At 41.6% G+C, this 15,069-nt stretch overlaps 1 protein-coding gene across 1 annotated transcript; it reads right to left on the bottom strand.

The window, feature by feature from the left end:
• Positions 1-335: 335 nt before the first annotated feature.
• On the bottom strand, positions 336-13,957 carry CUNH1orf146 (chromosome unknown C1orf146 homolog). The gene is made up of 6 exons (XM_021163878.3): positions 13,896-13,957; positions 9,362-9,455; positions 4,572-4,665; positions 2,705-2,873; positions 2,284-2,362; positions 336-479 (listed from the first exon to the last, which is right to left on the bottom strand). The coding sequence occupies exons 2-6, from the start codon at positions 9,428-9,430 to the stop codon at positions 336-338; spliced, it is 555 nt and encodes a 184-aa protein (XP_021019537.1). The 5' UTR covers positions 9,431-9,455; positions 13,896-13,957.
• Between the last annotated feature and the right edge of the window lie 1,112 nt (positions 13,958-15,069).

Raw genomic sequence — 15,069 nt, 5'->3', positions numbered from 1 at the left:
CAGGGCTGTTACACATAAGAAAAAACAAACAAACAAAAACACCAAACCCTGTCTCAAAAACAAAACAAAACAAACAAAACTATGAGTTTTATCTATGCATCCATTATTTTCTCTTTTTTTTCCCTGTAGTGTTTAAAAGGTCTGATATATGCTAGGGTAGCACTGTGTTGTGCAGCTGCACTCTTAAACATCAAAGGAACCACTTAACCAAGCTTCCCAAATAAAATAAGTTTAATTGTATACACATTATTTTAAATACAGACACCCTTAAATCTACATTTGGCCATTACAAGTTAATAAGTTTAACTAATCCTCCTCCATTTGAATATGTGTGATCACTCTCCTGAGTCTGCACTAACCAAGTCAGTACTCAGCTTTATCTTTTGAAGTGTTCTCCAAACAGGGCTCTGCTCTATGATGTATGCTTTAGTTGTTATCATTCTGTAGCAGATGCTGTCTATGTGTGGTTTGGACGTAGTCTGAAAAAAGATGTAAACATACAGCATTATTTATAGAAAGAGTATTTTGGTAGGACTGTATTTTACAAAATTCTTTCTGCTGGAGGATGACACACAGAACTTAGGTGTCAGAGGCATGTGGATGTCTGAGTTTGATTGAAGCCAGTATTGTCTACATGGCGAATTTTAGGCCACCCAGGGCTGCAGAATGAAATTCTGCCTCAAATGATAATTCAGCAAACATTTCTTGACATGGATGTGCCAAAACATTGTGTATGAATTAGAGTGATAGAGTAACTGAACTGTGAAGGAATTTCAGACTGTAACTCCCTAAAATGCAGTATGAGAAATGCTCTAGGATTTCCAAGTGCAAAACTTAGGAAGGGAAGTTGATGTGTCTATGAACACTGTCAAGGAGAAGCCACCTGAGAAGAAACTGAACTGGTGGGGAACAGTTCACAAGGTTACCAGGAGTAAACTGAGAAGACGTCAGGATCGGGAAAGAAATGAGTAGAAGGTGGATAGCTTGACAATCCTCAAGAGGGTACACAACTTGAAGACATATTTAAAAACAAAAGCCCTTAGTAACAATAACAGTGTCTTAAAAAGTCATAAAGAGTCTACCTTAAAATACCTATACTGCACCTAAGTCGGTATATAAATCTATAATTTTAATGAAGTTTTCCCACTGGGGCTGACAGTCATTGAAGAGCCATAGGCCATCTAACACAACCCAACACTAGACATGAGAAGCACTCCTTTGCATTGGTCGTCAGAGTTGTCCAAGAGACTCCCAAAACATTAGAAGCTATTGCTATTGCTCTTGGTTGTCCGTGGGTGGAAGGTACGTCCTCATTTCTGAAGACTACCTTTATGACCCTCGAAGGCGCAGCGCAAGCAACCGACAATCCTACCCAGCATGATGTCTGTGAACCACCTCAGTGACCAGCATGACATGATAACCCTAAGGGTGCAGCAGTGGCATGCATATCTTAGCAGGAACGAACAGGTCTCTAATTAGATTTAAGACCTGCTAAACAAAAGGGAAATCATGCCTGTACTGGGAACCCTGAGAACTACCCAGGACTAGTGATGTCATGGATCTTGGAGGGAAACCTACCACCACCACTTTACTAAACCAGCAGTACACCTAGCTACACTTTACATATTTGTCATAGCCACAGATAAGTATAGTCCCCACCCCTCACCAAGGAAACCTGTCTCTGCAAAATAGAAAAGAACATTACAGGAAACCACAACCAATCAAAATGTAGGGTTGTGGGTCCTACAGGTTCTAACTGATACAACTACAACACAACTCCTACTCCTAAGGCTCAGCGATCATTGCAAAAGAGGTCAGAAAGGTTTTGAATCAAGAATTGGGCATTTGCTGTGAGATTGTGTCTCCTAGAAATGTCAGAAGCTACACACGTGAAGTCTCAACATAGGTGGCTAAACATGACTCAAAAAGTCACCAGCAATAGGAATGATAACATGGAGGTAAAAAGCCCCAGGTCCGACAAGAACTACAGAAACCCCAGGAATGCTGAGATGAGGAAAAAGGTCTTTCCCAGGGAAAACTCCCAAATTGGTAATTCAATACTAAGTGGTCAGCCTGGGACTGAACAGGTTATAGTTATGCATTTAGGAACACACACATGTAACAAAAAGAGGACATATCTAAAAGAGCATGGGGGGCATTAAGAAGCAAATGGAGGGGGAAAATGCTCTATTATCTCAAATTTTTATTTAAAATCAAAACCTTAAAATCTCTGGCCAAGATGTATAGATTTGTGTACGAGTGTCTTTTCTCCAGGTGACTTACCTTGGCTATTGTGCACATAAGGTCAACAGCATTTACTGTGTTGTGTACAGGAAGTATTCGTAAATTACTGCCCAAGAATCTGAAAAGAAAGTGGTTAAGTAACCGACTGACTGGTGTTTGCTGTCACAGGCAGCACGAGGAGGGGCCAGAGCTCTGTTGTACACATGTTCATTCAGTCACATCCTGCTTTGTGCCTTAGAAGATTTGAGGTGGCTATGTAACCAGGTTTTAGAGCTCACTTTGTTTTGCTTATGTAAAATAGGCAGGCCCCCTGTCAACATCAACTCTGGTCACCCTGACTTAAGGAACACCTGTCTGCCCTGTTGGATTACATATGACAGGTTATAAAGTTTGACTGCCTAAAAGCATTAAGACCTGAAGTAAACAAAACTGTAAGACTGGCTGTGCTTTGCTTCCATACCTCTGATGTATCCTGAACATGAGACTCCATTCTTCAGGCCCATGGAGTGGAGCAAATAGAACCAAGAAACTATTTTGGTGAATGTTAATAAACTTCTCAATTTTGGTTACAAATATTTCCTCAGCCGATGTCATACAGTCCTTAGCATCCATCAACAAGAATGCAACTCCTAGAAAGGGTGAATATGATAAAGTTACATAGAGCCTCAAGCTCAATAATATCAGGGACCTCAAACGCATAAGGAGTAGAATTTGTTACAATTCGTATATAACAAAATGGTTTGGATATTTCTTTGACATGCTCTAGAAAACAGAATGACCTGTTCTAAATATTTAAATGAAAAACATTGGCCAGTAATTTTTTTCTGCCATAAGTCTTATTTTAAAAGTTAACCCTTCAAGCCAGGTGTGGTGATATACATCATAATCTCAGCATATGGAAGCCTGGACAGGAGAACTGTGGTGAGTCCAAGGCCATTCCAGGCTCTAGAAACAACCATCCAGGGCTATAGAATGAAAACTTAAAAAAGTTTTCATACTAGAATTTTCTTTTGAAAATATTTTCTGGCTTATTAGAAAAGCTATTCCAAGGGGTATAAGTAAACAGCTAAAGGAATATAGGAGGCACAGGGACAGGTATCTAGGAGGTGCCGTGTCCTTCCACAGCCACTACCTTACAAGCAAGTGTTCAGCAACTCAGAAGGTTCTGTAATGACTGTCAAAGTGAGAATCAATAAGAGAAAGGGAGTTTAAAGCAAGTCTTCAATTATTTCTTACTGAAGAAACCTTCCTCCCTCAGGAGGAGCCATGTAACTAACTGAATGTATTCAAACAAGCAGATACCTGGTGTCTGAAATGGGACCAACTATCAGAATTGTCTTAAGGGACACTTGCACTTAGTAATAGCTGTTCAGAAAGTAAAAAGACACGATCTATAGAAAGCTGTGTGTGATTACACAGCGACTGAATGCATTTATACATTTTATATAACCCCTCTGAACGTCATTGTCCTCCTCAAAAACATGGAAAGAATACCTCTTTGTAAACATACAGATGATAACCAAACATACAAGTCACCAAAAATACTCCCTTTTTTCTGGAGTATTTTCTATTCAACTAGGAGGAATGCTTTGGAGTCTGGATAATTTTCAGCATGCCTTTTTAGATGATGCAGAAAGCACCTGCCTTCTAAAATCTCTGCTAGAATGGCAAACCTAACAGAACTGTTTGTGATTCTGCGATGGTCTCCCTGTGGCGCAGGCTCGCCTTGGATGCCCTGCATTAGGGTCGCTAGCTTGTGAGTGAGAGGGCACAGACTGATGCCTGCCTTCCTTCATCACTTCTGTCACACCTGTTACTCCCCATGCACAGATGGAGGCTGTCCCTCCATATCACCAGCACTTTTTTAGCCTAACTTAACTCCTGAACTTTGTTCATGTCTCATACATAATTTTGTAATTCTAGGAACATTTATTTGTCCCTATAAAGTTCTTCAATATTTATTTTTTCAGTAAATCAAAATAATAGGAATATATCATTGGTTTGGGTATGTAAATTATGGCCAGAGTAGTACTGTTGGCCTCTGTTAACAACTTATATTTATTGCTAAGCAAATGGACGTTTCTATTTTTACCTTGGTTCCAAAGCAAGTGCTTTCCAGACACCATTTAACTGAAGGAACAAATCTACCCCACAGTTGGCACTACTTCTGCAGCAAGCACAAAGTGCAACCATTTACTCTTTCAAAAGATAACACACTAAGAGATTATGTCACTACTGAACTGCAAAAATTAGCATGTGTATCCACATATTTTACCAAAAAAACAAACAAAAACCCTGAGTAAAGACAATTAACAAATATACTGTACCAGAGAGAGAAAATACAATCGATCCACTTTCCAGTGTATCCGAATACCGAACCTTGTGGCTTCGATTTTCTAGGGCAGTTGCAATTTCGTAACTCTTAAAAAGAATTTTCAGAAACACGAACATAAGACATGCTTGAAATGATTTTTGTTATAGCTAGTAAAAAATTAAAAGTGTTTAATGGTTTGTTTTATCACTGTTCCACTTAGAGATTGGTCACCACAGAAACCAATCTACTCTCTGGGGCAAAAGACTGAAACGGAAGGAGTGAAACCACTCCTCCTGAAGTTCTGAGTGTGGTCTGGAAATCAGTTAGTAGTCCTTAGGGACAGAAAATGAGAGCAGTGTCAAAGAACTAAAAACTGAGAACTAGGGACAATTCTTTTTAGGAAATGACCTGGCAATGCTCTCACATGCATTAGTGTAACTGTAGAAGAAGCTGGGAGCTATTTTGTAGATGGCTGAGAGGTCCACACAGTAACGCAGAATACCATGAAGGTGACAACCAATTTCCTAATTCATGTCTTCACATTACATTCACTGTAGACAAGCCAGAAAATATATAAAGGCAGCATTACTATATTCTGATTTAAATAGTACCAACAAAAATAATTACCTTATTTACTGTTCTATCCAAACAACTAGATTATATCAGTCCAAGGACTGAAACCTAAGTGGTTAACATATTTCCTAACTGGTTAGAACTCAAGTTTGTTAGTCTCCACATTAAGGAGCCTGATATAGCAGCTGTCCTGAGAGGCTCTGCCAAAGCCTGACCAATACAGATTCGGATGCACGCAGCCAAACATGGGACTGACACGGAGACCCCAATGGAGGAGTTAGGGCAAAGACTGAAGGAGCTGAAGGGGTTTGCAACCCCATAGGAAGTACAACAATATCAACCAACCAGACCTTCCAAAGCTCCCAGGGACTAAACCACCAACCAAAGAGTATATACATGGGATGACCCATGGCTCCAGCTGCATATGTAGCAGAGGATTGCCTTATCTAGCATCAGTGGGAGGGGAAGGAACCCTTTGGTCCTGTGGAGGCTTGATGCCCCAGCATAGGGGAATGTTAGGGTGGTAAGGTGAAAATGGGTGGGTGGGTGGAGGAGCACCCTGACAGAGGCAAGGGGGAAGGGGGAGAGTATAAGGGGCTTGTGGAAGGAAAACTGGGAAGGGGGATAATATTTGAACTGGAAATAAATAAAATAATAAAAATAAATAAATAATCCATTAACTAGGTCAGGGAGATAGCTGCTCAGTGGGTAAGAGCACTGCATTAGGAGCTGAGTTCAAATTCCTAGATGTCATACAGAAAGTCAGGCACGGCCACACATGTCTGTAACCCCAGTACTGGGCTTGCCACCAGCCATCGGCCTAGCTCCAGATTCAGTGAGCAACTCTGTCTTAAGAAAATAAGGAAGAGAAAAGCAGAGCAAGACACGTGACATCCCCTTCTGGCTTATGCAAATTCGTGTATTTGCTATTTGCAGCCACATACATGTACAAATACACCATACATGCGCGTGCGCGGTGGTGGTGGTGGGCACACTCTCTCTCTCTCTCTCTCTCTCTCTCTCTCTCTCTCTCTCTCTCTCTCTCTTTCCTTACCTACACTGAATTTATACTTTCCTTTAGAACAACGTAATTTAAGCACAGTCTAAAATATATGCTTCCTTTCCTACCCAAGGAGAGTATTTCATATTCCTGAACCCTGGTCCTCGAGTTTGAGTTCAACCATGCCCCTTTCTTGCGTGTTTTTAAATTGTACACTGTTTCCAGAAATGGCAGATTCAGTAATTTAGGCCAACTCTCTGCTGAAAGAACTTGAAAACAACAGTTAAAAAAAAAAATCTGTACAAATGCATCAAAGAACTAGCAGGATAGTGAGAAACTACGAGGCCAAGATCTATACAAAAACTCAAAGAGGTGACCCCCACATGTAGGCCATTTCTTCCCCAAGGGCACCTGCCAATTCAAGAAGGACGAAGGAGGGAAAGCCCAGCAAAGCTTCTGACAAAAGTAGAGCAGCTCTCAAGGGGCTGCAGCGGGCCTCAGCCGCCTCAGTCCCTGGAGTGCATCAGATGCAGAACTGCTGGAGCCTACAGCACCTGCGAGAAGCCTTTCTCAGCCTGGGCCTCTCCCAGCAGGTCTGCCATCACAGAAGAAACCTGAGAGCCTGCTTCCCAACGCTCCCATTCTCCCACAGTTAGTGTCATTCCAGATGGACAGAGGCTAGTTAAATAATGACGCATGGCTTGGTCTGCCAGAGTTAGCAAATACAAATAAACAACACTCAGTTAAACTTGAATTATAAATTTAAAATTTGTTTCCAGTGCTGGAAACCAAATCAGGAGCTTTGCATATGCCCTCTACCATTGACCAGCCTTGTGATGTAATTTTAAAATGAATCTTATGTAATATTTAGAACTTATATTAAATGCATTATTCATCTAAAATTAAAATTTCTGTTTTGCCTGGCAAACAGAGCATCAGTTTAATTCTATTACAGAATTAAAGCCTTTGTAGAAGACTAGCATATTCTCCTAAATGTAGTATAGACTTCAACTTACTTGTACAATTGTAAAATGTAAATTACAACACACATTCTCTCTCTCTCTCTCTCTCTCTCTCTCTCTCTCTCTCTCACACACACACACACACACACACACACACACACACACACACACACACACCAGCCAGACATACAGAGGTAAGGTTACATGAAAGAGAACCACCATAAATAGTCACTAATAGGTCTGCTTTCTATGTTCAAGGAGATGAAAGATCTTGAAAAATTTAGCAAAGAACTTAAATATGGAAAGAATGCAATAGATATTCACGAGGCAGCAAAGCTGCCTAGAATGTTAATCATACCTTTAAAATTAAAAAAGGAGTATATTGAGCAGCAAAAGACCAACAAAACAAAAAAGCCAGAAGTGAGAGGAGCAGAGCAGAGCAGAGAAGCTTCAGAGGCAGGTCTGCTGAGGGGAGGTGGACACAGTTGGCAACTTCACAGCAAGGTAGGGAGTGACTGACGCAAATCCTGAGGCTCCATATGCACTATGCTGGTGACTTAGGATCATAAAACAATAAACCGACAATCAGAAAGTGCAAGGAAATTAGGACATTTGAGGGTTTTCTAGAAGCAATCCAGAATTTAAGACTTTGTTTTCCAAACTGTTTTATATCCATGAAATAGGAAAGGATGCTACTTGTTCAGGGAAGACCAGAGGCTGGGGATGCAGATTAGCGACTGAGCACTTGCCTGGCAGAGAGCCTGGGTTCAACCCTGAGCACCACCAAAACAAAGCAGCTAGGGCTAGAAAACACTGGGCACTATTCTGCCTCCTTAGTGTTTTATAATGCACTGGAGTCCATCACAAGTTCTCAAGAGCAGCGTAGCTTATTAAAAACTTGCTTCATTTTATTTATACATCACAAATTTAAAAAAATACAATAACCTCCCTGAATATATAATATCTAATAATATGCTTTAAAACTAGAAAATCTCACATGAAACAAAATACAGATTTAAACAGATAATAGCACTTAAATTTAATAGCACTTTAAATAGAAAGTAGCACTTAACTGATCAGAAGTTTATTAGAAAATAAAAAAGAATTCCCATATGAAGATCTTCTCCATGGAAATGGCAAATTTCAGAATTCAACTTAACAAATTTAACCTCTATGATATGGATAAATATTTATAAATAGCTTATAAAATACACTCTAAACACAGTATAAAACTTAATAGAGAAAGAAATCATTCTTTTTCTACATTCCTTAAGAGGTTAGGAGCACAAACAACTTAATTTTGCACACACTCCACCCCACCCCCAGTTGGGACATAAATGTAGGGCTCTGCAAACACTGGGCAAATGCCCTACAGCGAGTAGACTTTCCCTGTCCAGGGCAGTCTCCATAAGGCTTAATTTCTAAGCTATGTATGCACATAAGGACTCTAGGATGAGAGAAAACCATGGTAAGCCAGGCGCCTGTGCAAAAATACAAAACAGAAAACACCAAACCAATATTCAGTAAATACTGATTCAAACATAAGATGTTAGCAAACGAAATTGTAAGAGAACAGCAAGAAAAAAAAAAAAAGCTATAGTAGCAACTCTTTTAACAAAGAACCACAAAGATCTGTTACTTGGGATCTTTTTGGCAAATAACACCAAACACACTGACCACCTTTGAATGCATTGAGATATCAGATCAAGGGGGCTCTGACCTAAGGAACATTGAGTTTACTGAAGGACTCAGAACCAGGACACACCAGCAAGACAGAGAAGGCAGCACGGTCTGTATCCCTAGCTCTTGGGAAGCAGGGAGCTGGAGGCCATCCTCAGCTGCACCAAGTCTGAGGCTAGACTCAGCTCCATAAGACCCTGTCTCAGAAAAATAAATAAAATAGGTACACATAAAAAAAAAAACAGCTATTTTTTAAAAAAAGAGGCCATAAAGGAAATATGAAAGACCCTGGGCCAGGAGCAGTAGCACACACCTGTAATCGCTGTGCTTGGGGTCCAGTTAGAGGGTTAGAAAGCCTCTAGGTTTGCAGTTCTGTAGCAAGTTTGAAGCCTGGGCCAATGAGATCCTACCTAATGAATGGCACTAGAACATTTCCAAGGCAAACCTTTATAACTAACTTAGAAACACATTTCCTGTGTTTACTTCCTCTTCCCATGACTGAGGATGCTTGAAGCCAAAGATCTTTCAAAATACTGCATTAAGTTTAGATTTTATAAATGAAGATCAGTAGTGTCAATACCTCCTTACCTTAAGAGATGAGCTGATAATAATGGTGGTTGTCCATTGTACTCTTTCTTTTCCTCTATGCTCATCCATTGGTATGCCACTGGATAAGCCCAATCTGAGAGAATGAAGAACGAAGGAAACAGAGATTTGATGAGTGAATAAAGTGTCTCTCGCAGCCTTTGTTGACCTCAAGCTCATTCCTCTTCCTTCCCCACCCACCAAGTGCTAGGATTACAGGTGTGACCCACCAGGCCTGGCTCTTCAGCGTTCCTCTGGCTACCTAAAGAGAGGAGGGCATGTCAACAACTGTGAAAGCCCTGAACTTTCATTTGTTCGTAAGCCACAGAGTTACCCTATCAGTATCAGGATACAAACAGAAGATGCAAACTCAGACAAAAGAACGGGTTTTACCCACACTAACCCACAGTAACCCTTCAGCGTTAGCACTTCCTGGCAGCAGTTCTTACGTCCATACCCATAGACTCAGGGGCAAAGGCCAGGTGACACATGAGCACACATATAGGTCGTAATGTAGGGAGGGAATCCATGTATAGGAATTGCTGTTTACAAACAATTCTGAATTCTATTCAGTAGGCAATTCCCATCCTCTATGAAACATGTACATCTAACAACCAAACATCTAGCAAACCAAATTTTTATAGAATTCTCCAATAAAAGAAACTAGGTTCCTTGGAGACATAGCTGATTGTAGGAGTTAGGCAGGAAATATGTAAGAAGAGCCAGAGTGCTGTATCACCCAGAAGTAAAGACATGTTTAAAAACAAACAGAAAACACACCACATTGACAGGGGTGTAAGGACAGAGGAGGGCAAGGAGATGCCCAAAGGTGGGCAGAACAGTTCAAACAAACAGAAAGCAGAACTGTATTATAGTCTAAAGTATGAAGTAACTATTCTGGAGTCCACGCTAATGCAAATTTTAGGCTGACCTATGCGTGGGACCTGTGGCTGTGGAGATGGCTTTGTGTGCAAGAGCTCTTGCTCTGCAAGCATAAAAGCCTGCCTGGAGTTGAATCTCCAGCACTCTTGCACAAAGCTATGGCTGTAACCTCAGCACTGAAAGGCAGAAACAGAACCTGTGAGCTGACTAGTCAGCTCGCCACACTGAAAAGCTAGGCTTCCCAGTCACTTATCTCAAGGCAATACATGGTGAAGAGAGCAATGAGGAAGACACCCCACGTCCCACTCAGGTCTCTATGTAACACCCCCACCCTGACAGACACGGACTCCACATAACTAATGTAGACCCAACGTTAAGAACCTTTAGGTGAGGTCGCACATGGTAACTTTCTTCCAAAGAGTACAATATGGGATGGGGTGGGTAGCAGCTTTGTACTGGAGAATTCTGCCAATGCTACCTTGCTCACTGGAAAGGTCTATACGGACAGTCTTGAATTATGCTACTAGCATCTATCTTTGATATGATATAGCCTTCCTCTCAGTAAATCATCTGATCACAAGAAAAACAATGTTTCATTAGAAAGCCATATTACAAATGATTGAATAGTACTCCATAAAGATATCAAGGCCGGGGCTGGTGAGATGGCTCAGTGGGTAAGAGCACCCGACTGCTCTTCCGAAGGTCCAGAGTTCAAATCCCAGCAACCACATGGTGGCTCACAACCATCCGTAACAAGATCTGGCACCCTCTTCTGGAGTGTCTGAAGACAGTTACAGTGTACTTATAATAAATAAATAAATCTTTAAAAAAAAAAAAGATATCAAGGCCATTAAAGGAAATCTGAAAAATATTATAGTCAATTACCTATGGGTTCATTAACTGTAGTAGAACCACCATGCTAACATGTTAATGACAGGGAAGCTGGGCAAAAGATGCTATCATTAGTAACAACAGGAACCAGGGGAGAGGTACTGGCTATAGAAGTGGTTTAGCTGCTTTCCTATTGCCATGACAAAACATGCCCAAGGCAACTTAAAGCATTTAATTTGTGGGCTCATGGTTCCAGAAGTTTGGAGACTATCACCATCAGGGTGGGGAACACTGCAGCAGGCAGAGAGGCATGGTGCTGAAGCAGTAGCTGAGAGCTAACATCTCATCCACAGGCATGAGAAAGAGAGAGGGGAGGGAGAGACAGGGACAGAGACAGAGACAAACAGAGAGAGAGAGAGAGACACAGACACAGAGAGAAACACACACACACACACACACACACACAGAGAGAGAGAGAGAGAGAGAGAGAGAGAGAGAGAGAGAGAGAGAGAGAGAGAGAGAGAGAGAAACTAACCTCAAAGCCCACTCACTCCCAGTGATACCTCCTCCAACCAGGCAACACCTCCCAATCCTTCTCAAGCGGTTCCACCAAATATTCAACCGTTTGCCTACAGGGGCCGCTCTCATCCAAACCACCACCCTGGACATACTCTGCATTATTGTCTCAAATTTGGTGTAAATCAGAGTGCTTCGAAGATAGCTAACTCAGGACTATAGAGATAGCTCAACAATTCAAAGTGTGTATTAGTCTTGTAGAGGACCCAATTTGAGTCCCTCTATCCAGGGCAGTGACTAGAAACCACATGTGACTCCAGCTCCAAGAGGATTTGATGCCTCTGGTCTCCTTGAACACCAGCATTCACGTGTACACAGGTGTATACACACACACACACACACACACATGTCACGTCATATGCAAAACTGAAAATAATAAATTTTTTAAAGAATTGTTTTTATTTTATGTGTATGGTTATTTTGCCTGTATGTATGATTATGCATCACATGTGTGCCTAGTGGCCACAGAAGCCAGAAGAGTGTGTTAGACCTCCTGGAACTGGAGTTAACAGACAGTTGTGAGCTGCCATGTAAGTGTTGGGAATTGAACCCAAGTCCTCTGGAAAAACAGCCAGTGCTCTTAATTTCTGAGCCATATCTCCACCCCCCAAATAAATCTTTAACATAATAAATAAAAATTTCCATTACAAAATACTTAGCTTATTAAAAATCTTGTCCTCTGCAAGAAACCAACACTTTAATGAAATGAGACTTATTCAGAATTTGCCTTACTCTACTGAACACTTAGCACATTTTCTCAACAAGACTGTTTGGAGGTGTATTTCACTTCACCAAATAATGTCAACTAGATTTACATTCTGTGTGTTACCTAATACAGAAGTATTTCAAAGCTAAATTTAGAAAGCAACCAATGCAAATGAGAGTCACTCTGTGTGATGGACAGTCAGTGTCTCCCAAGACAGTTTCACTCCACTTATGAACAGCTCTGATAATTAGCAAGTTCTTCCTACTGAGTTGAAACCTGCTGCTCCATAATTTCCTCATTTATTGCATGAATGAGTGAATGACAAACCAGCTCTCTGAGAGCAAAGACATTTTCTGGTATACCTACTCTAGCCCTTGACACATAATGAATAAAGTAAATTCATCTAGGGGGCTGGAGAGATGGCTCAGTGATTAAGAACACCGACTACTCTTCCAAAGGTCCTGAGTTCAAATCCCAGCAACCACATGATGGCTCACAACCATCCTTAATGAGATCTGACGCCCCCTTCTGGTGCATCTGAAGACAGCTGCAGTGTACTTAGATATAGTAATAAATAAATCTTAAAAAAAAAAAAAAAGGTAAATTCATCTTTCCACCCTAATGGCAGTTACTTGATCATGCACCCACAAACGAATCCCCCAGTATAGACTGGTGTCAGTAATTCATACATTTAACTCTTCATACCCTTATTCTTAGGTTTTAAAACCAGTTGTATGAGAGGTAATTTTGAGCACTGACAAGCGGAAAAAGAATTGGGGTCGGTAATTTCCCAAAGGTGTACTGTTGAGGATTAGAAATCAGAAAACTAGGGCTAAGAAAGCAACGTAACCTCAGGATTTCTACGGAAAAAGTAGGAAAAAGTAGGAAAAAGTAGCAGTCAAGAACTCATTCAGTCCCAACAACTTAACGAACTTTGGCCAAATCGCCTGGCCTCGAGTTGCGGCCTTCCTCTTCTGAAGATGAATGGCGGTCGACCCTTAGGGCAAGAGGATGATGGGACTTCAATTCCCAGCATCACATGGTCTCCTTGGACACTGAACATGCACATGTACACAGACATACATGAAGGCAGAAGACCCACAAACAAAAACTAAAAAGCCAAGGAAACGCAAGACTGCTGTTCCTGTTTTTTCCAAGACCGAGAATGTTCCTACACTTAACTATGTTTAGGTTTGCAGAGTGATTTCCGGAAAATCACCTTCACCTTCCCTGCTCGTGTGACCCACGTGATCTTCACGTTGTGTCCTATTCCTTATTCTTTAAGTAAACAATGGCGGATAAAGTAATAAAGCTTAAGTTCACAGGGCTCACGGCAGGCCCGAGGTGCAGGCGGCTCTACAATCCCACAGGGCACACCGAGGCACTTTCCCCGCCAGGGCCTCTGAGGGGCAGGAAGGCGCCTCCCTCAGGCCACGAGGCCCTGAGGTAAAGATGGCATCTCAAGTCAGAGGAAACACCACACCGGGAGAAACAAACTGGGGAGACAGGCTTGCGGCACCATCGGCAGGCTGCAAAACACACCTGACTGCCAGGTCCCCGCAGCACTTCGCTCCTCCCTAGCGCCCCGTGGACTGGGCTTCCTGAGGGCCGCCCTCGCCGCAGTGCATGCTGGGCTTTGGCTTTTGCGCAGCCTCAGACCCAGCTCTGACTAATGACTGCTGTTAACCAAGAAGGTTGCGCGGGAGGGAGGTTCATTGGCTAAGAAAGGAAAGCAGGGTGTGAGGACTCTTGCCTTCAGTCACAGCAGAGGCAGGTAGATCTCTGTGAACTTGTAGCCTTAGATTAGTAGCAGCAACAACAAAAAAATCCAAGTGACACTGCTGTTTATCCAAATTGTGAACTTAGATTCTCTATAATGGCTCTGTATGTAAAATATATAGACTGTAATAGTTTCTTTTGGACTCCAGTTTTCAGATCTAAACGAAGCTTAACACATTTTTCAATTTCTGGTGTTCAGAGTAATAAAGAGTTTCAAAAGGGGGCGGGGAGTACGTTTTAGATTAGATTAATATTCTAGGGGCTGGAGAGACAGGTTGGTGGTTAAAAGCTTGTATTGCTCTTCCAGGTGATCTGACTTCAATTCCCAGTGCCTGTGTCTGGCGACTGAGCCACCTATAACTACAGCTCCAGTGATCCAACACCTCTAACCCAATGGGCACCCACAAACACAGCACAAACTCTCTCTCTCTCTCTCTCTCTCTCTCTCTCTCTCTCTCTCTCTCTCTCACACACACACACACACACACACACACAGTTTAAAAATAATATTCTAACTGCAGAATAGTCTATGCATGTGTCTTACTTTATCAAATATATTCCTGAACAAAAGGGCTCTAGGAAAAACCTTCTGACACACTCTGAAAGATTATTTTTTACAAAAGGCAACCATTTCAGAAGTTTGGCATTTCATGTACCTAGTATTAAAATTAACTACAGTCTTTTGTGTTCCTGTTGAACAATGTGTTAAAGAAAGACAGGATGGATGTGAAAAGTGAGAGACTGTTACAGTCACACCTTGGTTTCTCACCATATCTGCAGGGTAAGCTTGGCATTACCAAAAGAACTTAGAAGGCTTCCTATGCAAGATAAGGCTCATAGCAGGGGGAGGGTCACCCAATATTAAGCAACAGAGCCTTGTTAAGAGTTGATAGGTCCCCTATCCAGTAATGATATGATTCTTGATCCAGAGACTTTG

Source organism: Mus caroli, unplaced genomic scaffold (assembly GCF_978045245.1).
Source record: "Mus caroli unplaced genomic scaffold, Mus_caroli_1 scaffold_4, whole genome shotgun sequence".
Lineage (NCBI taxonomy): Eukaryota > Metazoa > Chordata > Mammalia > Rodentia > Muridae > Mus > Mus caroli.
Note: the sequence above shows the minus strand (reverse complement) of the source record. Positions and strands in the feature narration are given on the sequence as shown.

Bases quoted from the DNA above. Each gene is read 5' to 3' on its own strand.
- CUNH1orf146 (XM_021163878.3), bottom strand. From the start codon at position 9,430: ATGGATGAGCATAGAGGAAAAGAAAGAGTACAATGGACAACCACCATT. The intron at 4,666-9,361 runs GTAAGGAGGTAT...ATTCTTTTTAAG, and splicing joins TTATCAGCTCATCTCTTAAG to AGTTACGAAATTGCAACTGC. The intron at 2,874-4,571 runs GTACAGTATATT...CACCCTTTCTAG, and splicing joins GATTGTATTTTCTCTCTCTG to GAGTTGCATTCTTGTTGATG.